The sequence below is a fragment of the Semicossyphus pulcher genome, unplaced genomic scaffold (genome assembly GCF_022749685.1).
Source record: "Semicossyphus pulcher isolate SPU_LCO1_2020_fin unplaced genomic scaffold, fSemPul1.0.p SCAF_2, whole genome shotgun sequence".
NCBI lineage: Eukaryota > Metazoa > Chordata > Actinopteri > Labriformes > Labridae > Semicossyphus > Semicossyphus pulcher.
Genome location: NW_027211693.1, coordinates 34,571,114 through 34,595,410, shown reverse-complemented (window position 1 = coordinate 34,595,410; position 24,297 = coordinate 34,571,114). Strand labels below are relative to the sequence as shown.

General features: G+C 39.8%; 1 protein-coding gene across 4 annotated transcripts; it reads left to right on the top strand.

Moving 5' to 3' along the window:
* Positions 1-1,002: 1,002 nt before the first annotated feature.
* On the top strand, positions 1,003-23,928 carry LOC138597923 (long-chain-fatty-acid--CoA ligase 1-like). Of its 4 annotated transcripts, none has more exons than XM_069669482.1 (21): positions 1,003-1,039; positions 9,017-9,399; positions 9,818-9,932; positions 10,905-10,969; positions 11,347-11,448; positions 13,204-13,303; positions 13,397-13,572; positions 15,220-15,252; positions 15,368-15,419; positions 15,590-15,663; positions 17,149-17,226; positions 17,382-17,516; positions 17,764-17,898; positions 20,342-20,437; positions 20,673-20,745; positions 21,319-21,407; positions 21,495-21,611; positions 21,757-21,900; positions 22,074-22,178; positions 22,442-22,513; positions 22,675-23,928. In XM_069669482.1, exons 2-21 carry the CDS (start codon positions 9,205-9,207, stop codon positions 22,813-22,815), a joined length of 2,097 nt encoding a protein of 698 aa, XP_069525583.1. In that variant the 5' UTR covers positions 1,003-1,039; positions 9,017-9,204; the 3' UTR covers positions 22,816-23,928. The 4 variants fall into 4 exon arrangements, with proteins under 4 accessions (XP_069525583.1, XP_069525586.1, XP_069525584.1 ...); XM_069669485.1 differs by lacking the exon at positions 17,149-17,226 and adding an exon at positions 16,925-17,002; XM_069669483.1 differs by having other exon boundaries at positions 1,004-1,055.
* Positions 23,929-24,297: the final 369 nt, after the last annotated feature.

The following is a 24,297-nucleotide window of genomic DNA, read 5'->3' as shown; positions in this document are numbered from 1 at the left end:
TCAAGGTTAGGGCAGAATCTTGTTGCAAACACACTGATCAGCTTGGTTTTAACCACTTGAATGTTACTCACTTTCCCAGTGCCAACTACCGCCATATGTTTCCTCTCGCGTTTCTGTGGGTCACGCACAGTGCGGGGTTTTGGTTGTGGCTTGGTATTTCCAGGAACTGGCTTTAAACGACGGCCTTCTTTTACAACCGTGCTCCACTGAGATTGATTATTTGGTGGAGCACTCGTTGCCGTAGTGTCTTGTGTTGACTGCGGTGCAGCAGTAGCCAAACTCTGCACCTCTTCCTCCGGAGCCACTCCGGTGGTGTTTTCAGGGCCCGCAGGCCCGCGGAGCTTCTCCAGCGCCGTCATACGCTGCACAACATCCGTGGTAACCGCTTGCAGGTTCTCGCACACGGCCACATGAGCTTCTAGAGCCCCCTTCATGCTGCAGACATCTCTGTTAAGCTGTTCAATCCTGCCAAGCAGGGCCGATACGTCGATGCTACCATATGAGACAGGCGGGAGATCATCTAAGTAGTGTGAAACAAATCTTGGGACATGTACCATCCACATCAGCAATCGATGTCAATCATCGTTGATCAGTGTCCAGGATTACATTAGCTACTCTTGTCAATCAGCAGATGTCGCTGGAAATCTTTTCATTTTAAGAGCATAATGTCATTTTAAAAAGTTTACATGAAAACTTAATCACTTGATTGTGATTAAGTTTTTTTTTTTTTTTTTTTTTTAAAGCTTTTGGATACATAGTTTAAAAGTGCCAAAAGCAAGTGCACACAGCCCAGGACTCCCCAGATTGTCAGAAAAGACAACCAGGAAAGACTACAGTATTCTGATTTAACAAGAATATCCCCAATTGAATATTTCATACACTTAAACTGTTGTAGTATAGCGTCGTTTATGCCCAACAAAGTTATGTAAATAAAACGTATTTTATTTTGAAACATATTTCCGGAAGTTGATTTTTTTTTTAACTAGTAGGTGCGCGTGGTCAGGAACGAGAAGCCGGGGAGATCTGCTGCTAACAGGTGGTAAGTGCTTAAAAAAGTAAGTAATTCTTTGTTTTTTTAATAGTGAACCATATAATAGTGTTTAGTAGTTGTTATAATACATGCCTGACAAAAGTGTAGAAATATATCCTAAGAAATTAATGCAGTTTTGTTAGATTATAGAAAGGTCACACCAAACTCACTTCAATTACCGTCAGTTTAACTTAATGGTATCTTATTAAGGAAAAAGCATACGAGCGCTTTTGCAAAACGGCGACATTTTCTTTACTGTTTTGTCCTTTAAACTTTTTAAATTCGGCGTTCACAGTAATCACTAGCCTACATCACATGGCTGCCTCTTACTGCTCACTTCTGTCTTTGCAGAACACCGAGGAGTCTGCAGGGTTATCGCAGCGCAGTTATAAGCCTGTATTTGATGATGGGTTAATACTGGCTAAATGTCATCATGATTACAGTCAAATTAAAATGCTTCTATGAGAGTTGTAAAGTTGAGCATTTGCTTTTTGAATGAATGTGCCATTGACTTTACACTCTGGTTGCAACTTTTTCATTCATTGGTTAAGGGTTTAAAATGAATGTTGAGTGTTTGACGGTTTCATAACTAGTGATAGTATATGAGCGTTCAAAGTCCAATCAAGTGAAATGCACCTTTGAGGTTGGTTAAGGTTAAAGTCTAACGTTAGGTATAGAGTAGCGAGGAGATTTGCATTGGGGTCAGGGTCAGTCACTGCAGGTTTGGTTATGGCAAACACATATTTACATATTTAATGTGCTTCGACACCGGTGTGTTTTTGTTCGTGCTTGTGTGATATTAATATATTCAGTAAAATAATGTTATGGTTTTGAGGATGACAGAACTAAAAAAAAACACTCAAGGTGATCTAGTGGCAGGCTACAGGTTTTGAGGTGAAAGGTGACTTGTCCCTGATTGGCTGACTTCCATGAACCTACAATACTTCCATTGGTTCCTTGGTATGAATCCCCCTCCCGTTCCCTCTCTATAGGCATGGGCTCTCAGTCTCAGTCTTGACAGGCGGAGTAGCCCCCATAATGCTGATCACGTGCTCTAGAACAACAGGCATAAGGAAATATAACGTCAGCATCCTGCACCTGTTATCTACCTCATACAGTCCAAGAAATTCTGCTGTTAGAAGATATTACTTCATATGTGATTTAATCTTGGAATCTTTTTGTGCATGATAAATTATAGAACAGAGCCTGGGTTGTACCTTATTCATACTTAATCTCCCATAATGTTAAGTTCATTTATTTAAAACTTTAGTTTAATTATATCATGCAAAACTCATTAAAAAGATAAAAGAGAGATATTGATGTGAACTGTGGATTCTGTTACGGATGTTCAGAAACTGTTTATTTATTTTGGCATGGCCCATTTGTGAATAATTTCAAGCTCAATTTTATGTGATTTTACTAAACAAAAAAATTACCAATGTTTTAAAAAAAAGTATTATTACATGACCAGTCTTACTTCAGTGATGGCCAAATTCCATATTCATATGTTTCAAGTTACAGGTAAAGAAACATGCTCTATAGCTTTTTCTAATAGTTCAAACAATGCTTGAATTAAATTTAACACTCTCAAAAACGAAAGGCAATTGAAGCTGCAAAAGGTAGTACTATGTAACCAACATATTATATAGATCTTTGTAGATCTTTATCCCCCTTGGTGTAAAAACATGGAAAATGTATATAAACACGATGTTACAAACTAGTTGCACTCCTAATTTCGTTGTATGTTGTAGCGTACAATGACAATAAAGGCTTTCTAAACTACACACAACACTGCGCTTTTTTCATTTTTACTAAATCTGCAATGTAGTATAACGTAGCAAAAATGGAAATACTTAGGTTCAGTATACAAAACTGTTCTTGAGTACAGTATTTTAGTAAATATACTTACTTCACTCCATTATGAAGTCTCTTTGCTTGGATTAAAAAATGTTCTTCATAGGCGTGAGCAGACTAGAAAGTAGACTGTAATGTTGACAAACGTAAAGAAAAGAATGAAGTGTTCATATCAAAGTTAATTTGTATATTAATTCAACAAAGATTTCTTGAGAGTATGGCCACGATAGAGAAGTATTCACTGGAAATGGTAAAGGTATTAACAATAGATTTCTGTAAACAATTCTGTAAAAGGACAGTAGCAATGACAAGGACCCGCTCATCTCAGACTGTAGTGTGCTTAAGACACAGTCCTGAGGGCCTTTGGTAGCACTGACCATGTCAGGGCCCTTTGGTAGTTATAGTTTGGAAGGAATAATATTAGTGGAACCACTTGCTCTCTCAGCTGCTCTCATTAAGGTATGCCACCAATCACTACCTGAAACCTGTTACACATTTAAACCTGTTTCTGATGGGCCACATGTCAGAGTTTCATTAATGATCCCTGTCAAAATCTTAATTCATCAGATTTTTACATTCTATTTATCAGGAAAAGACATTATACATTTAAAAGGGATAAATGAATATGTAAGGTCACCGTGCCTCCATGAGCAAAAGGGAGAGGGATGGTAATGGCCACCTCACAGGGCATTATGTAGCTTACACCATGCTCACTTTCTATAGAAAAAGGACGTTACATTTTCATGCATTTTGCTATGGAAATATAACGTTTTTAACAAGCCGCTACTCTGTTAGTGTTCCCTGGTAATGCCCCAGGGTCTGACTAATACCTGAAAAATAAATTCCCATCCCATGAGGTTCTTTTGCAATGGAAATGTTGTTCACTACTCCAGTAAATAGAATGGATCTTTGCTATGAGCCAGGAAGCTAACAGTATGCTAGCAAGATCACAAACAACAAGACTATCCATCTAACCGGCCATGTCACTGTCTATCTTGTGATGATTTAGCCTTTTTGCTGGCCCTATTGTTTACTGAATATCTTTGGATCTTGGACCATTTCCCCTTACACAATTTAAAGCAATTTAAAGACACTACCCAAGTATTTAGAAATTTGTGACAGGCATTTTTCAGTATTTTGAAACATTCAGTCAGGCAATTATTCAATACAATTTGTAAACAGACCAAATATGAAAGAAAAAAGAGTTTGTGTAACAACCAACCGAGTCAACAGGACAGCTTCACCTCTGTTGTGCAATTTTGTCTTTGATCAGCATTTATCTCACTCGGTCTAATCAACTCAGCCGACCACACAGGGGTCGTAGGTCACTGGGGGGAAGGTGAAGAAACAGAGCAACTGCTTGAACCTGTGTTTTAGGGTTTACAAATCACATTTCTATTCATGTCTAATAGTCGGCAGTCTGACAGATGATACTGATGTGTAAGTGAAACATTGAGTGTTGATGCACAGTGCAGTTCTGTGGTTTTAAAGATGCTTTCTATTTAAGGGTGTTTTGTGAAAGTAAAGTGAGTTATGTATTTTTCTCATTGCTACCATTGATCTTGTCTTTGGATAAGTTCACTCATTGTTTAAAGCCTGTCTATAAGTCAATCAGACCGACTGTCTTGCCACAACAAGCCAATCAGAGCCCTCCCTGAGTCCAGGCTGACCTTTGATTGGTAGATTAACTGAGGTTACACATCACCTTGGAACAGCATTTGTGCCAGTAGCATATCAGTGCATACACCTTGTTGCAGCAGAGCGTGGGGGTTGCTGTAGCAGCAGCAGTAACAACAGCATTCCCAGAGTCACTTTCTTCAGATGTGCAGCTGAAAAAGGAAAGCCAGTGTCCCCCTGGCTGCTGTTTGTTACAGGTGAGTGTTGAAGCAACTCGGTAGGAATAGAAAGCACTGGTATACAGAAATAGCTCCTCATTATGCTCGTTGAAGGTGGAGAAAACGTGGTAATCTTGTTTTTCCAGTGTTGTGGTTTGCACTACTCCCTGTCAGTAACTTTTGAAGAATGTTAACTTGGTAAACTTGCTTTAGATATCCTTCAAGATCCCTCTGCGACTGTGAAAAAGAGGTTGTGGCAGTAGCATCCAATCAAACAAACTCCCCTCTGACTGAAAATTTTTCTGAATTCCCCATAAATGGAAATGCCTTCGAGAACATTTACCTTCAAATCATTGTCTCTGGCTTATTGGTGAAGGTCATGGAGTGCAGAATGTTCATGTTGTCATGTGTTGTATGTAGGGAACTGTGTTTTTAACTTGTAACCTGTAAAAAGCAGATTGGAAACAGAGTAAAGGAGTATTTTAGGGGTAGTCTACCTGTATAATGATCACAAACAAAATGAAATAAGGGAATAAATTAAAACAGGAACTTTTGAAAGAACAAGTGAAAACAAGCTCCCTATTACTAGTGAGTACCTAACTAACAAATAGTAACATTGTAGTTCAGGGTTTGCTGCTTCAGCTTTACTTGGTCTGATCTGAGCAGTAGCCTGTGTTGGCTAATTGTTTGGTAGCATGAGGGAACTTTGTAGCTTTAACACAGACATTACTAAGGTGTTTCTCTTACTATATGACGTGTGATTCTGTAACATTGAGTTTTAGCTGAAGCCCGACCTTTATGGGATTTTATCTGGGAATGTTTGCTAATATAGAGATTTTGAGCTGGTGCTCTCAGTTGGCTGCTTTCTTTAAAAACAGAAATTATTAATGAATGAATATTAACTATTAATTATTATACATTGACAACCAATTCTGGTGTGGGTTACATCTGCTCAGCTGTGATGCTCTGCTACATGTGCTACAGACAGTGCTAAGAGTATAGTGCTCTTTGCTGTACGTGTTGACACCTTTTTGGAATCACCCCAAGCATTGTTTTCTGTTTGTGTTCTGTAGAGAAAGATTTCATATTAAAGCAAATCTGAACATGTTGATACCAATATACCTGTGATAGGCCCTTATCAGCCCCATAATACCAACCAACCAACCACAGGGCCATGACCATTATCTCATATTTTTCAGTCTGTTCTAAAAATGATAAATAACTTGCTTTAATGCTAATAATCATGAAACAAAATTACGTTAGAAATTGTAACACTCTCACAGAACATTAGGTTTTTTTACCCACTGGTCTTAATAAGACTGAAGCACCAAAACCCACTCTATATGAAGGACTCCTAACTATTAACATTTGTAATTCTAACAAGCATGTGTATGACTTTCCAAGGTTTTCACCTCGAAACATTCATCAGCAAATACAAAGTATCATGTGCAAATATTTATTCCAACAAAGTGTGGCATAATAGCAGAAGACTAGTGCAACCTTGACCTGTTTGCTAATGGACAGCTGATTGATTTGATCTTCTAAGCATTGTGTCAAAGTAAAAGCATCAGAACAGCTTCCTCTGATGTAATCAGTGTTGTCCCACAGTTTGTATTGTTAACATGGAATCTGGGCCTAAGGTCGCCTTCTTCATCCTCAAGGTTCACATGGAGATGTTCTTTCTCCCCAACACTGTTTACTACTAAACAGCCCTTCTAGTCTGTCACCTAATGTGTGTGTGTGTGTGTGCATGTGCGTGTGTGCGTGTGTGCGTGTGCGTGTGCGTGTGCGTGCGTGTGTGTGTGTGTGTGTGTGTGTGTGTGTATGTGTGAGTGTACCAATGTGAGTGTCGCATTCAACACTGAGGACCTTTATCCTCACCTGTTAGACACAAACACCATGGGAACCTGCCACACCTGCCAAACCTGTCCACAGAGAAACATTTAAATATACAGTCCAATTATACTACGATATGAGTCACAGCTAAGCAAGATAACCTGCTATCATTCTGCTGCAGTGTCAGCAGTACAAAATAAGGTCACTGTGGTTCACCTTGAGTGACGCTGGATTCAAGAATTTTAAAAACCGGCACAAAATATTTTTGTGTAAAGTCACTCAATGAAACAAAGCTTTACTGTATCGATACACAGAGAGTCCTGTAAGACTGTGTCTCAGTACTGAAAGGCTATTATCTATTTTAAACATTAACTCATATATTTTGTCACCCTGGGTGTCTGCTGCATAGCACCAATCAACAACAGGCCTGTCATGCCTCCCTGCACCTGCCGAACACATGTTAAGTGTTCCAAGTCAAACAGCTTAGACTCAACATCATGGTGGCATGGTTGTTGAAGCTATTCATATTGTTACGTACTATTTGTCCATTTAATATTTAGTCATTTATTTATTTGTTGTTACTTTGTTAAAGGAAGATATGTGATATTATAATTATTCAGAAAATCTGAGTATTTATTTATGCTTTTGTTTTGAAAGCACGAGGCAGTGGGCACTGTGTGACATACGTACTGTATATGGGTAGGAAGGATAAGATAGGCGGGCACCAGGGAAGGTGTAAGTTTTTAGTTTTTTTTTTGCCAGGGTAAGGAATGAGGAAGAAGATATTATCTTTGTTGGTTTGTTAGATTTTCAGTTTAGATTTTTCTTCACTGAGATTAAGACAAATGACCACCACAGTGGTGTCAGAAGTTTGTTACACAAAACTAAAACCTCCAAAAATCCAATGCAAAAATGTCCATCGCCTACATTGTATATAATGAATTACTTTCACAAAGGCCCTATGATTTCTGATGGGTCACTGAACTGTCCATAAATTAAAGACCTTTACTGCCTATATTGTAAATCTGTGTAATGAGAGATGGGGTCCTTTAAGTGTTCTTAAACTGTTAATAATATTAATATATAAATCTGAGGGTGTGTTTTTTCTGAAACATAATTGATATGAATTTGTCTTAAATATTTAAAGTTGATTTGAAAAACAGTTCTCAGAATCAGAGTCAGGTTTATTGCCAAGTAGGTTTACACATACAAGGAATTTGTTTTGGTGGTTTTGGTGCAGAACAATTAACACAGAAATAACTAAGGTTAAAAATAAGTGAAAGACTTAAATAGAATAGAAGATAAAAAATAGGCAATAAGAATAAAAATATAAAAAGCAATAAGTATAATAAAAAATATGTACAACAGGTGTGAAAAACTGTACAGATGTGCAGGATATTAGTGAGTTCTCACGAGCATCTGATATTTGGGCCCCTTTCTCTTTCACTCCCCAGTGTTAACTGTTTATATCCATTGTGTGTGTAGCAGCTAAACTTGAAATTGTTTGCATAGCCAGATAACAGTAGGGATAACCAAGGAAGATAGAAAATGTGTCCTCAGAAATGAAATTGTAATTGCATCTCGTGTATAATATTCCTGGTTCCCAGAGGATGAATCACACTGATTTTGGGGATTCGTTTTCTCTAGTGCACCATGATGTTTATGTACATGTTGTTCAGAGTGTAATAACTTGATACATGTCAGAGGGCTTGCTGCGAAATTTGCTACATCCAGTCAGGTTCCCCAGAGAGTAAATTCTAGAGCCTGACTAATAAGAGATTATTGAGACATACGTATAGCGATAGTAAAGGGGTAAAATTCACTGGTTACCAATGTAGCGTCCGAGAAAGCCAAGCTGCAATGAAAATGTGAGTCTTCTTCAAGTAGATGTTTCAACAAATGTGAACTGATATGAATTTGCAAATGAACTTAGAAGCCTTTTTTCTTTAACAAAGAACTTTATCATACAATATTTAACATCACTGTACATTGTCACCAGACTGTAGTGCTGGACTGATACTTAAACACTTAATAACTAAACACTGAATCTGGGGCAAGCTCAGCTGGACAAACTTTGTGATGACACCATTTATGAAACAGCATTGTTTTCTGCATCATATGTTCTTTAAAAAAGTTTTCTTAGTCGTTGTTATACGCAGATATTGATTGGCTGTGATGGGCCAATATTGGCCTGATAGTATGGGCTGATGAATGATCTGTTGGACTAATTAGTCCTGACTTATCAATGATCATAGAGCACTACCATCAGGTGAACATCATAAATTGGCTCAAATGTGGTTTATGACCTAATAGCTAGGAAACTATTGAAAATAGCATTAGCCTTAGCTGTTTTTTCTGTGTTCAGTGCAAGTCATGAGACTTAAGCATGCAGCAAGCAAGTGGCTAAAATAACCTGGTAAAACAGGTAATAATGACCTGGTTCTTCTTTTGCTCTCTCAAGGTCCCCTCCTGGCCAGCATCCCTCCACACAGTCCGTCCTATAACACACACACACACACACACACCCAACCGCCACCGTAACAGCACACACGCACACACACGGACAAAGTTACCATTCCATTCACCAACACAAACCGGTGGCTTTCAACGTACGCACACTGTACGCCTTTTTACCTCACCGGGAGCATCATGCTGAGCCAGGAGTTCCTGCAGAAGTTGGGGTTGCCTGACCTGGAAGATGTCAGCCAGTACGTCAGCAATGTCTCAACCCCCATGTTAGTCAGCATGGGGGCGGTGGCTGCTGCAACAACCTACTACCTGGCTACACGACCCAAGCCCCTCCCACCAGTCTGTGACCTCAGTATGCAGTCAGTTGAGGCTCCGGTAAGTTTAAGAGCAAAGTCTGTCTGTGAAGAAGGTCATGTAGCCAACAAGTTTTGCAACACAAACGTTTTTACGGTTATACTGTAAGTGCCTTGAAATAATTAATAAGTGAACAGATATAAAACAGGGTAGTCCTGTTCTGCGTGTGTGTGTGTGTGTGTGTGTGTGTGTGTGTGTGTGTGTGTGTGTGTGTGTGTGTGTGTGTGTGTGTGTGTGTGTGTGTGTGTGTGTGTGTGTGTGTGTGTGTGTGTGTGTGTTTTTGCTTTTTCATTCTTCATGAAAAACAAATAATGGAGTAGAAACAGAAGCAGCTATTTGCAACAGCTCAGTGATATTTTTCCCCTTGCCAAAACTGATGGTGGGAGTACTGTAGGATCAATGGGAGCTTTCTTAACCCACATTTGTTTCTCTGTATTAGGGTGGAGAGTTTGCACGCCGATCTGTTCTGATGAATGGGGACGCCTACTTGACACATTACTACGATGATGCCAAAACGATGTACGAGTTCTTCCTCAGAGGGGTCAGAGAATCCAGTAAGTTACAAATGCATCACAGTCAGCTGTGCTTTTCACCAAACGCTATACAAACCTTTTATCAAACAAGTGTTTTAAACACTTAACTACAGCATTACTATATAATTATATTAAAACCATAATAAATGTTATATGGTTAGCGCTGTTGCCTCACAGCTAGAAGGTCACCGGTTCAAACCCCAGTTTGAGCAACGTGGGCCTTTCTGTGCGGAGTGTCTCTGCGTGCATGCGTGGGTTCCCTCCGGGGTCTCCGGCTTCCTCCCACAGTCCAAAGACATGCTTGTAAGGTTAATTGGTGACTCTAAATTGCCCATAGGTGTGGGTGTGAGTGCGAAAGGTTGTCTGTCTCTATGTGTCCACCCTGTGATTGACTGGCAACCAGTCCAGGGTGTACCCCGCCCTTCGCCCAAATGACAGCTGGGATAGGCTCCAGCCCCCCCGACCCTGAACAGGATAAGCGGTACAGAAAATGGATTGATGGGTGGATGGATGTTAGGGTCTGGGCTCAACAATTAATAAATGCATTTTTTAGGCATTCTTAGTGATATTTCAGAGTTTGTCATTTCCTGGGAAACATAAAAAAGTATTGATGGCTCATCCTGTTCTTTAATTATTTAGCATCAGACCAATGAACCACTTTGTGATATTTGTTGATATAGTATCACCCTGCTTGTGTTTTTCAAATTACGCACATATTCCCCATATTTGTCACATGGGTCTACAAGGAGAGTGAGAGAGACAAGCAGACCTAAATCCTTTCTAACAATACATTACATCACTGCATCTTTCCAGCTCCATGAGCAATGTAGTTTTACAGCTGCCCAGAACAATATTGCCAAAAAACAGTTGTCTTGTATGGCAGCAGCACATGGTTCAGTATTTATGTGTATTGAGATATAAACCACACTGTTTACTTACTCATTTTTGTCAAATTTCTTTTGCCCTCCTTTTTGCTCTGTTTTTGTCTTCAAGATAACGGTCCCTGTTTGGGCTCCAGGAAACCAAAACAGCCCTATGAATGGATGTCCTACAGAGAGGTAAGACTCACCATGAGCAGCTCAGCTTAAGATGCATTTCCCTGTTTCTCATCAAGGTCAGTATGAGCTGCTACCTGTACCTGTACCTTGGCAGGTCAAGGGCAAACTAACATTCTGCTCTGAGAACATTGTTTTTTATTGAGATCACTGTTGGTAAAAATATTAATGAAACATACCAGCACCACCTGAGTGAACACATTGTGCTGAGCTCTAACTGACTGAACAAACTAGTTAAATGTTAATGACATTTTATCTGTGGTGGTAACGGTGCATTCGATATTTTTACCCTTCATATTCCCTGTGTGTGTGTGTGTGTGTGTGTGTGTGTGTGTGTGTGTGTGTGTGTGTGTGTGTGTGTGTGTGTGTGTGTGTGTTAGGTAATGGAGCGAACTGAGAATCTGGGCTCAGCATTTCTTCACAAAGGACACTCCAAGACCACAGACTCCAACATTGGCATCTTCTCTCAGAACAGACCTGAGGTACGGACATTTACGCTTTCTGTGGATATTATTATCTCCATGTTCACCTGGAACAAAATCATAGGGGAAAAATTATCCCTGACTCTGTCAAGTTCAAGAACTGGCCTGAGAATCAGTAGGTTTTTAAGGGGGCCATATCTTATGAGTGGATATTCTTATATTTTCAGGGGTTTCACATGTTTGGGTGTTTATTGTTCACAGTGAAAAAGTGAAAACTGCATAATTCTGTGTTTTTCCAGAATTACATTTTTAAAAAGGTCGCCTCTGAAATGGGCCGTTCAGAACAGCTGCAGGTTTCTACGTAGAACCTTGCTTTCACTGAAATAGACCATCATTCATCGTCATTCACCTCAGGCTGCCTTCATGCACTCGCTTGTGCAAGTTGTTGTCAAGATTTCAACTTACTGTCCCGATACCTCCTGGCGATTCTGGCTCGTACATATAAGGCCAAATAACCGATCCTTGAGCAGCCATGTTTTCTACACCTTTGGAGTGACAGAGCAGCGTAGCCGCTTCCCACGTGGGGGAGGGACTATGTGGTCACTTCAAATACTGCCAATCATGGCTAATGCTGCTTTCTTTCTTTGGCAAGTCTTTAGACAATTTAACTTGTTTTTTTTTTCATGTTTAACGTTTTCTAGAATAACTGTTTAGGAGAGAAGAAAACTTTCAGAGGTTATTTATAGTAACCAGCTACCTTATCATATTAGTGACATATCTAATGAAAACACATGCAGAACATGTGTTACTATATGATAGTAGTTGTTGATGAAATGAAATGCAGCCAAATATTATGTTGCATTTCAGTTGATAGTTAACATTAACGATGTGCCTCTCTATTGTTGTGTAACGTCAGAAATTTGATTCTTGTGAAGTTGGGGTCGATGAATCTGGTCCCAGTTCACAAGTAGGAACTCAGACTTTGAAGGGGGTTCCATGGCACTTTTTCTTGTTGGATGTCGGAAAAACTCGACTTCCAAGTTGTCTGGAACGTAGCATTATGTCTGACCTTTGAATGGCAAAACGGCTTGTTCATTTCAGGATTAAGGAGAGGCTCCGGAAAATAATGAAATTAAAATATGTATACGATTTTTAAAACGAAACAAACTCTACCAACACGACTCAAAACAAATTATAATAATAGAAAATGGATTGCCTTTAATTATAATCAAGGAAATTAAGTGATAGCTATGTGAACATGCATGGATCTGCTGCAAACAGGAACTGCTACTATCTTATTAATTAATTCGGCTGACTTTTTGTTTCCAATTTCTCAAAATGTCAACAAATATTGGCTAAAGAACGCCCACACTCAAGTTGTAACCCACAAAATAAAAAAAGAAGTGTGACAGTGGTGTCACAGACTTCCTGTTTTTACTTCCTCTACAGCAGAACCCTAACTGTAGTTCAAATCAGTGGAGCTAACGTGCTAAAAATAGAAGATAGACAAGGCATAACAACAGGAGTAACAAAATCCATACTTATTTATGCAGTTTCACCAGGACGCAGGCCTGTGACATGTGCATTTATCTGTATGTTTCCATGCATCCTGCAACCAGTGACATGAGAGTCTAATGAAGTAATGTTGTTCCCTAAATCAGCACTCATGGAATACCTCTTGTCAGAGTACGTGGATGGAACTAACAGTTGTTACATGAGTGCATACCCAGTCTATTTAAAATCTTTGTGGTCTTTTATCTGCTACTTTTACGGAGTAAATGGATTTCCCTTTAATGCTTGTGTGTTTGTGTTTAGTGGACCATGTGTGAACTGGCCTGTTACACATACTCTCTGGTGTCCGTCCCCCTGTACGACACACTGGGAACAGAAGCCATCACCTACATTATAGACAAAGGTAAACACAGTAGAAATAACATAGATACACACTTCACTGTCAGTGTTTTTCAACTGACCTCATCTCTCATGTGTCTGTATGTTGTTTCTGCAGCTTCTATCTCGACTGTAGTGTGTGACGTGGTGGATAAAGTCAACCTGGTACTAGACTGTGTGAAGGACAGGGATCACTCTGTCAAAACCATTGTTCTTATGGAGACCCCCAGTGCGGACCTGGTCAGCAGGGGCCAACAGGCCGGGATCCACATCCTCAGCATGCAGGAGATGGAGGTCAGAAGAGAGTTTTTGTCCCCATCTTTGACCTTTGACTTTATCTGTGTAAACACTCAGATTTTGTCCTTGTTTTGACCTTTATTTTTTATGCCTCTGCACTGGTGATGTACATTTCTGGAGACATCATGTCTCGGGGTTATCAATCTGATCATGACATTGTTGTGTACACAAAATCTCAGGGCAGGGAGGGCATTTCTTTAAATCTCTTATGAACATCGGACTCAAGAAAGAGCTTAATAGTTTTGATGGTCAAAGGCCACTGTGACCTCACATCCATTCCATTCTGATGAACACAATATCTATCCATTTAAAAGAATAATCTTCCTTCCACATCTGATAGTTCTGCTGTCAACTGATGTCACATGCACTGCAGACAAAAGCAGATATTGTGTCCCATCGTAAATGTTGGTTGTGCAACTTTTACGGTTTTATGTAGACCTACTTATGTTTTTAGGGTCGTGTATTTCATTTCCCTATTATAAAAAGCCAAACGAGAAAAACAAAAGGCTTACTGTTAATCCAGCAAACAAAAGTCCAACAAAAGGTCCAAATTAAATCCAACCAAAACAGGTGAGAACACAAGGCAAAAAACAGAAGAAGAGCCACAAGGAAAATCTAGGAGCAGACTACGAGCAGAGTTGTAGGAAGTTGACAAAGGGTTTGACGGAGGTTGATGAAGGAAAATCGGAAGGGAAGGAACACACATGCTAAGCTGTGTCCCAGTTCAGAGGCTGCCTCCTTGGTAGGATGTATTTGAAGGCCGATTGCGTCACAGTGGCGTGTCAAAGGCTGTCCCATTTCGAAGGCTCCTTCAGATGCAGCCGACAAATGCGTCCTCCTGTTCCGGGTCAAAAAGGATCCATCGGGTGCATCTTGTGGCCCAACATATCCAGAGATTCATTGCACGCCAAATCAAACGAGATGGCAGACTTTCGAGCGGCCGAGGAACAAACTTTAAAACGTTTTTGGTTTCAACCCAATCGAATAGCTGGCGATGTTAAAAAACGAAAGGGGCCTTGAAACTTTAAATTAATAGTTTAAGTTACGTGACGTTAGTTATGTTAGCTAGGTAGCCAGCTAGCTTCCTGTTGCTAGGCAACAGCAGCGGCAATATGTGCCGCAAGACTGAGGGCGGGAACAGCTTGTGATGCAAACAGGAAATCCCCCGAAGATCAGACGTCTCATTTCAGTAATATACAAATATATCCCCAGCTCCGGCCACCGTTAGACTCATTACAGTCATTCTGTGCAAACACTGATGGAGTCAAACTGCAACTGGTTGGCTGAGGCAGTAATTCTACTTTTGCATGCAACCCTTTCTGTCTTTTGTCAGTTGTGTTTCTCCTTAACTCGGTCTGTGTTTTGTGTCATTGCATTGCTCTTTGCTCTTTGTTGTATCTTGGTTTGGCTTTACTCATTTGCTGCCTTGTTTGCGTTAAATTCCTTTTGTTTAATGAGTTTGTTATTTACATTTATTTTATTTTTTGGGGTTCTCGCTAGTTTTGTCCTTGTGTTGTTTTAACTCCGGGTGTCTTGGTTTAGTACTTTAGTACTTTCTGTGTTTGCTTTTTGCTTTCTTGTCCCTTTCTTTGTTTCTTTTTTGTATTATAAAAACTTTATTAATGTGAGTTTCTTGTTGCATAGGCTATTGGGAAGGCCAACCATCGCCCACCAGTGGTGAGTAAATAACGGCCTGTTAAATAACCTCTTGTCAGTCAATACTTAAAGTGACAATGGTGTTGTCTGTTGTGTGGCCCTGTTTAATCATTTATCATTAACTTAATTCCTCCAGCCTCCACAGCCCGAGGACATGGCTGTCATCTGCTTTACTAGTGGGACAACAGGTGTGACACACACACACACACACACACATACACACACACACACACACACACACACACACACACACACACACGCAGAAGAGAATTACAGCTGCAATACAATTTCCACAAGTACCTTAAAAAGATGCATAAAAACATTCGATCTAAAGATGTGTGTGTTTCTGTACTTTCAGGAAACCCAAAGGGAGCGATGTTGACACATGGAAACATTGTGTCCAACTGCTCAGCCTTCATCAAAGTGACAGAGGTGATTTGAGCTTTCTCTTCCCTTACTTGTGTTTTTAGATCAGGAGGTGGAGGATCAGAGAGATATGACAAAATGAAACCTCAACCAAATTCTTTTGGAAATACAAATCCACACTTCCTGCTGTGATAATTCTCTGATTGCACCTAAGACCCACAAGCTACTGGTGAAAGGGGTTTATTTGTTTGTTGGGGTAGCCAAACACACCAAATCACATCTGTTCAGAACAGAAACATATTAACAATTTACAAGAACACATAAGACAGCAATTTTAATTTAAAATCTGACATTTAACAAATGTTAGCTAAACACAGGAACACAGGATTAGCACGTGTGACGTTAAGGTAAAACAATAAGATAGAGTGCACAGATGCAGACTATCAAAAATAAGTTTAATAAACAAAGAGGTGAGAACACAAGGCAAAAAATAAAACAAGAGCCTCAAGGAAAATCCAGGAACACTACGACAAGGGTTGCAGGAAGTTTACAAAGGGTTTGACGAAGGTTGATGAAGGACAATCGGAAGGGAAGGTACACACATACTAAGCTGTGTCCCAGTTCAGAGGCTGCCTCCTTGGTAGGATGTGTTTGAAGGCCGTTTGCGTCACAGTGGCGTGTCAAAGGCTGTCCCATTTCGAAGGCTCCTTCAGATGCAGCCGACAAATGCGTCCTCCTGTTCCCGGGCCAAAAAGGATCCATCGGGTGCATCTTGTGGCCCAACATATCCAGAGATTCATTGCACGTCCTCGTCGCACTGATCGCAGGTTTGACTCCCGGTCTGCCGATCCATTTGGTGCATGTCATCCCCCACTATCTGCTCCCGACATTTCCTGTCTCTCTTCGGCTGTCCTATGAATAAAGGCAAAAAGCCCAAAAAAATAATATAAAAAAAAAGAAAAAGAAACTAGCCACTGAATTGAGACACAGCTTAAATACACATGGGGTAATTAGACACAGGTGAAAACAATAAGGGTGGGGCACACAATCACAAAAGCAGGAAGTAACATAAGTGTAGTAAAAGACAAAAATCTAAAATGTAATTATTTCTGAACAGCCAAATTAATTACATACAAAACTAAACAAGAATAACTCACGTCAACATGTAGCTAACGTGTTTTATTATTCCACTTTGTCAAGTCAAGTAATGTTGACACTGTCTTCAACACATTTATGGAGAAACAGAAAGGTAGACATGAAAATAAAACTTAATGTGTATTAATCTGAAGTAAAGGTACTGTTATAAACTCTTCCCTCTTGCCTCCAGTCTTGTGCTCAGACCACCACAGATGATGTCATGCTGTCCTTTCTGCCTCTGGCCCACATGTTTGAGAGGGTGGTGGAGGTACGAACATCAACACTGACTGCTCTCCCTTTCTGTGTGTGTGTGTCCCTGTCTGTTTGTCTGGGTTGTGTCCATTGGTGTGTGTTTGTATTCCTGTGTGTCCATTTGTCTGTGTGTTTGTATACCTGTGTACGGATGTGTTTTAGGTTCGCTGTCCAATCTGTCCCAGTGATGTCCATATTTCCTTTCTGCCCTTGGCTCACATGTTTGAGAGAGTAGTGCAGGTATTGTGTGTGTTCCCTTCGTTCCCATAGTCATCTTTTGTAAAAGACAGATCAATGTTCTTATAACCCTGTGTGTCAATCTCTTGATTATACACCCAGCAGTTCTGGTGACCTGTTAACTCTCCCCTTCTGCAACTTTCTCATAATCCTGACAGGGAGTTATGATAGTGCATGGAGCCAGGATTGGCTTTTTCCAGGGAGATATCCGTTTGCTGTCAGATGACCTGAACGCACTGAAACCGACTGTGTTCCCTGTGGTTCCTCGACTCCTCAACAGGATGTATGATAAGGTAGGCTGGCAGTGCACATGCTCCTGAATGTCGTATCTTGTTCACAATAACATATTAAACGTGTCACTTTAAAGCAAGCTGATGTTTAAGATGTCTATGTGACGTGTGTGTGTGTGTGTGTGTGTGGGTGTGGGTGTGGGTGTGGGTGTGGGTGTGGGTGTGGGTGTGTGTGTGTGGGTGTGTGTGTGTGTGTGGGTGTGTGTGTGTGGGTGTGTGTGTGGGTGTGTGTGCGTTTGTGCCTCTGCAGATCTTTGGGCAGGCCAACACGTCTCTGAAGCGCTGGCTGCTGGGATTTGCCTACAGGAGGAAGGAGGCAGAGATGATGAAAGGTATCGTGAGGAAAGACAGCATCTGGGATCGACTCATCTTCCGGAAAGTCCAGGTACACAGAGCCAACGCAATTATGTAATTATGCAATTATGTAACTCTATAATGTAACTGTATAGTTAGGTGCTACATGCACATTAATGGGCAGGGTGATGCATCAAATGATTTCAATTAAATTAAGTTTGTCTTTGTGCAATGTTTAGAATGTCTTCGTTGTAAAAACCGAGTGATTACAAAGTCCACAAAAAGCTACATTTAGTAAAAAAGTAACTCCAGCTGGACTCATGACACCTCATAGTCAATTAATCATCTATGACGGAAACAGATCTCAGGCTCAGCACACCCTCTGCAATCTCTGCTTGTGTTTGTTGAGAAGGAGCTTTGGTAAAGAGAGGTGAAGCGCCAGAAGTCGACTCAACAACATGAGGATTGTACTCTTTCCAGTCCCTACAAACTGGGCAGCCTACATGGCTAGCTTACGATCAGCAGATATCAGGCTGACATCGTGGCCAAATTACAAACAGCAGCAGACAGTTCTGCTTTATCTGTGCTCAAACTGATTATTGGAGTGGACGTCTGTTCTCTATTTTATGCCCAGTATCAGTGTTTTGTACAACATGTTTTTTTTTTTTTTTGTTTTTTTAAGTATAATGATGACTGACAAGCAAGTGGTTCAGATGCTTGTGCTAGATAAGATAAGATAAGCTTTATATATCCCCCACAGGGGACATTTACTCGTTACAGCAGCTCACAAAACCGGCAAATTAAATTAAGTACTCAAGTAATAAAAAAAGACAAAAACTAGGTGTCAATAAAAAGATTTAAAAAATATGACTATAAAGAATAACAGTAACGGAATCATTTAAAAACTATTCACACTGTACACATTTTCTTTTTCGAAAGAAGCAGGGGTCGTTTTTTAAAATCAAAACACACATGGTGTGTAGTATTATGATTAAAACCAGAATGAGATACCAAAATATTGCTGTAATATTGCACAGTGTGGCAGTAATTGCTCAGGATTATTGCATAGCATAATGAACTATGTATGGAAGGGAGAATATGTATAATTGTAGTATGAATGTTGGATGATAATTGCAGTACAGTTATTACACGACTGTGAAACAAGTTCAACATACTGAGAGTGTCTTTTGGTTATCTGGCTGCAGTAACCTCACAAAGGAGATCATGCTAAACGGTCACTTGATGCTGGTTGTCAACTTGATAAGGGTTCACCCCAGGGTCTCTTTGAGCGTGTTCATATAAAAGGGGCGGAGTCTGCAGCATATGACTAATCACACATAGAGATAAGTCTGCTGTCAGCTGATTGGCATATTTTTACAAACTCAGATCAAACTATGATATTATAAAGATTAGAAAACATTAGAAGTAATCCAGACTGAAATCCACTCAGCTGCTGCTGAATGCAGGAAGGACAACTGGGGAAAAACTGCAGACTGTTCTAATGCACAAATAAAGTCTATAATATCACTGCTCCAACATTGTGACACATTGACTGTGATAACACCTGTGTATTACATTCAATTCATTACATTGCACAGATGTATTTATGTGGCATAGCAGTAAAAATGCAGTAAGAATGCTTACTTTCATATCTTATGAGCCGCCAGTGCTTTTATCAGTCTTGCTGAACACCTTTCATAATTATTTCATATCAAAAATCAGATGATAAAGCAGAAGTGTTTTACTGATCTCTGTCGCCTCCCTCTCATGAACTGCTCACAGAGCTCTTGGACCTGAATGGTCAGTAGGTGGTGTTTAGTACAAGTTGATCTCTTATCTCCAACATAACCTGCTGCGGAGCAGTATAGGTGTTCAGCATAAGTCGCCATGGCGATTTACCCACATTAGCAGTGAACCATGTTGTGAAAACCCAGAGTTAACCCTGAAATTACCTCGCTAACTGCAAATCCTGCATCATAGTACAACCCTTGGGTCTTCTGTTATTGTTGCTCATTGGTCTCCAACAACTAATGTTCATCCTGCACATTGAAGTAACAAAAGTGTTTATTTTGTAAATAATAACTCAAAGGATTGTGGAAAGTAGGGCAAGAAATAGCAAAATGAAAGTACAGTATAATAGTTCGGCAAAAAGACTGACACCAGACACAAAAGGTGTGGGCTGAAGCTAATACAACTTTTCTACAGCTGATGGGTCAACGTTTCATAAAACACTGACCCATTAAACATGCATATTTTTCTAAAGTAATGATAACTTGCTCACATTTTAAACAGCTTTTGGATACTCTCAGATAGACATTTGTTATTGATCTTTTCTTCTCTCATCTAATGTTTGTGCAGTTTTTGAAATGTGTCTGCATTTTAGAGCCCTTAATGTAACAGTAGGCTCTATAACAATGTGTAAAATCATATCAGCTGTGATGACACAGCATAAAATCACACAGAAGTTTCTAGGGACTGTCGTGACATTTTTCTGGCTGTACAGAAGTTAACTGTGGGTGTTCTGCCCTCTACAGGCCAGCCTCGGAGGTCGTGTGCGCCTCATGTTAACAGGAGCTGCTCCCGTCTCTCCTGCTGTCCTCACCTTCCTCAGAGCTGCAGTAGGCTGTCAGGTAATTCTAACATGCTTACATTTGTCCATGCTGTCTCTTTTTATCACCTTGTTTGGAGTAATGCACTACAGTACTATAAAGACTTCAGTTGGTGTTATGTAGAAGTTTTGCCATCTGATCTGCAATCATGACATGACCTCAACCAGACTGCTACATTGTGTAATTTTCTGTAGCAGCAGTGGTAATGATAGACATGACAGTTATTACAATAATCATAGTTTTTCCTCTCTCTCAGTTCTATGAAGGCTATGGACAAACTGAGTGTACTGCTGGGTGCACCATCACCTTGCCGGGGGACATGACTGCAGGTAATTAATAACAACACTGCTGCTACCAGAGTCCTCAACAACACCGAGGAAGTGGAACACATTACACTGCCCCTTAAATCACAGCTCTGGCTTCCTGTGTGCCGATGGATAGATTTCATAATCCTATTTCTTGCCAGTAAAGCAGTAAATTGTCACAGGCCTCAATACTATCTGTTTTTTTGTATGCGATAAAGCATTCAGACCACTGAGGTCATCTGGGACAGATTTGCTCAGTGTTTCCAGGATCAAAACAAGCAAGGTGAAGCCGCCTTTAGTTTCTGTGCCTCTCACCTGTGGAACAAGCTTCCTGAGGTGTGCTGAAACTTCAGCATACTTATATCAGGGCTCAAAGCATGCAGCCTTTCAATAATTTAGATGCATATTGTCTTTTAAATCTACTTTTTGCCCCTTTGTGAGTGAAAGGTGCTTCATAAATAAACATGCCTATAAACAACACGGCTTCCAACTATAAATATATATTTATTTGTCTTTTTATTTAATAACTTACTGCTTGTAGCATTTAAAAAAGAATTGCCAGCTGACTTAAAATAAAACTTTGGCTCATGTCAACAGGTCACGTTGGAGCTCCTCTGCCCTGTAACTCATTGAAACTTGTTGATGTGGCTGAGATGAACTACCTGGCTGTAAATGGGGAAGGAGAGGTGAGTAACAAAGACAAACAGACATCATCAAAGATAATCTTGACCTTTGTATGTTGCTGATAAGTGTGTTTGTGTGCGGATGTCCAGGTGTGTGTGAAGGGTCCAAACGTGTTCCAGGGCTATCTGAAGGACCCAGAGAAGACTGAGGAGACTATTGATGCAGATGGGTGGCTTCACACTGGAGACATTGGAAAATGGCTTCCCGTAGGTTGACTTATGTTGTTTGTGTTCAACCTCACTTTGTACACGTTTTTCATTTGACCTTTCAAAATTACTTACATTTGGCTTCATACATTTCTGACACTTAAATATGTAGACAAAAACTAAGTCTGTGTTCATGTGTTTAAAGAATGGCACACTGAAGATCGTGGACAGGAAGAAGCACATCTTTAAGCTGGCACAGGGGGAGTACATTGCTCCTGAGAAGATAGAGAATGTGTACACAAGGAGTGATGCAGTGGCGCAGGTCTTTGTGCATGGAGACAGTCTGCAGGTGGGTGGAGGAAATTGTGTAGAATTGTTCCCTGTTTGTCTGCCATTGAGCTAAACTTTAAGGTAACTAAGTTGACGTAACTTGGGCTCCTTCTGTCAAAGTCACTTCATAAAACAGCCGTTCAAACAATCTAAATATTGCTGCTGAATCCACCTTGTATGTATTTTCTCCAGGCTAGCCTGGTAGCAATGGTGGTTCCTGACCCGGACTTCCTCTCTGACTGGACCAAGAGGACTCTGGGACTGGAGGGCAGCTACCAGGAACTATGTGCCAGAGCGGTAATGCTTTTCTTACTTATGTTTATTCATCTAGGAGTTACTTTTGCAGAAAGCAAGGGTCAGTGGAAAGATGATAGAGTAGATGAACAAAAAAAAAAAAATTAAAATGTGGTTAACAAATTAATTAATTAATTAATTAAATTATTTTTTTCTGTTTTTTGATTTCACATATTTGTGTTACCCTGGAAAATAAACAAATAGAACTACAAAGTGACTTGTGAATTAATTTTCCTGAAGACTCTTTCTTTTTTGTTTTTGTACAGGAGGTCAAGGCAGCCATCTTGGAGGACATGGTACGACTGGGCAAGGAAGGAGGCCTCAAATCCTTTGAGCAGGTATAACACTCGCCCATGACTCAGCTAAAATTTGAAGTATCTTTACACCACTAGACTTCCTACACTGCCACTAGCTCTGTAGTCTTCTTACAAACTTTGTTAAGGCATGAGATGCTGTTTTATCATCTGTAACACAAGCCGCCAAAATGTGTTTTCTTTAGGTAAAGGTCATCTGCATCCACGATGAGCTGTTCTCAACCGAGAACGGCCTGCTCACTCCAACACTGAAGGCCAAGAGGAACAAACTGCTACAACACTTCAGATCCCAAATAGATGAGCTGTATGCAGGAATCAAAATGTAGAAGGAGAGGAGGCCGAGGAAATTGGAAGATCACACACAAGAAATCTACCAAAGGTGTTTAGATGAAGGATAAATGAAGATGCAGAGAAGGGAATAGGATGTAGGGATAAAATGAAGAGGTCTTCTGGGACCGAAAGGATCATCAGCCTGTTAAGTCGTCAACAACAGTTACACAAGAATAAGAAGGAACAGGGCGTGGTGTAGCTTTTTATGAAGTTTGATTCAGAGCATTTAGAACAAAACTAATGGCCTATAAGATATGTTGCAAGGAATACAAAACCCTCTGAGGGTCCAGAGTAGCTTTTATTCTTTAAGAAAGAAAAGTCTTTCAATGAATTAGTTTTGCCTTTGCTATGTACAGTACAAATTCTGTTATAATGTTTTAATCATTTTGTGATAGTATCTCCATGAAGGGCATTTTAAAGGGAATATCAAAGTGCAGATTAGTAGCATCATATTACTCAGGACTTGTGTGTCAGGAACCAAAAACAGCACCTCCTATACGCATACACACACACACACACCTTTTAACCTTTAGGGCGATGAGAGAAGAATCAACCATCAAAATGGGTCCACTAAGGGATCAGCTTGCAGCCATATTGATTAACTGATGTTCGGTGTCTTTGATGAGATTTTTTTGTCAGATGTCATAATTTTATTTCACTGTTTTTTTGTTGTTGAATTTGTCCAGTAGCATGTTGTGAATCAATAGTAAATAATGATATTGTTGGGCTTTATCCTTAATATTTTTATGAATAAGCTATGGTTCAGTAAGGATCCTGAATACCAGCAAAGTGAGCCATATTAAGGATAGTCCAAACAAAGCGAGCTGCACACAGGGAATTCAGGTACTAAGGAACTATCAGGACATATGGAAACTTTCGAAGTTTTCATTTATTTATGACGATAACATGAAGGGAAGAGATTTGTTGAAGGAATACATTTTTATAAATTATTATTAAAAAAAGGAGGGTGAAAAATACAACTTGAGGGCAATACTCTTGAATGTTAATAGTTTGATTTCATGGCAGTATTTTTGACTATGGTTTTACCATAATTGTTCATACTGTTATCTCAGATTTGTAAAGATTTATTAAAGATTTATTAAAAGTCATCTCATCTCTTTCCTTTCTTCCACCAGCTGTGTGAAACAGAAAACAATTTCAATATGTAGTAAAGTTTTAGTTAATTTTGCATTCATGAGGGCAAGTTTTTTGAAATTTAAATTTCATTCATGAATTGGAGTGGACTACAAAAATAAAATTTAAAAAAATGTACCATTACCATCCAAATCAATATTTATCACTCATACTAAGATGCTTGAATTGTCCATGCTAATAGTTGAATTCAATTTTTATTTTTACTCTGTCCATTACAATTGAAGTTAAAACAAAATCAAAGCAGAAATGAACCCTTCCACTCGCCGTAGGACCGGAATTTACGTGTAACTGCTCGGGGTCACGCTTTTAACCCATTTTCAGTA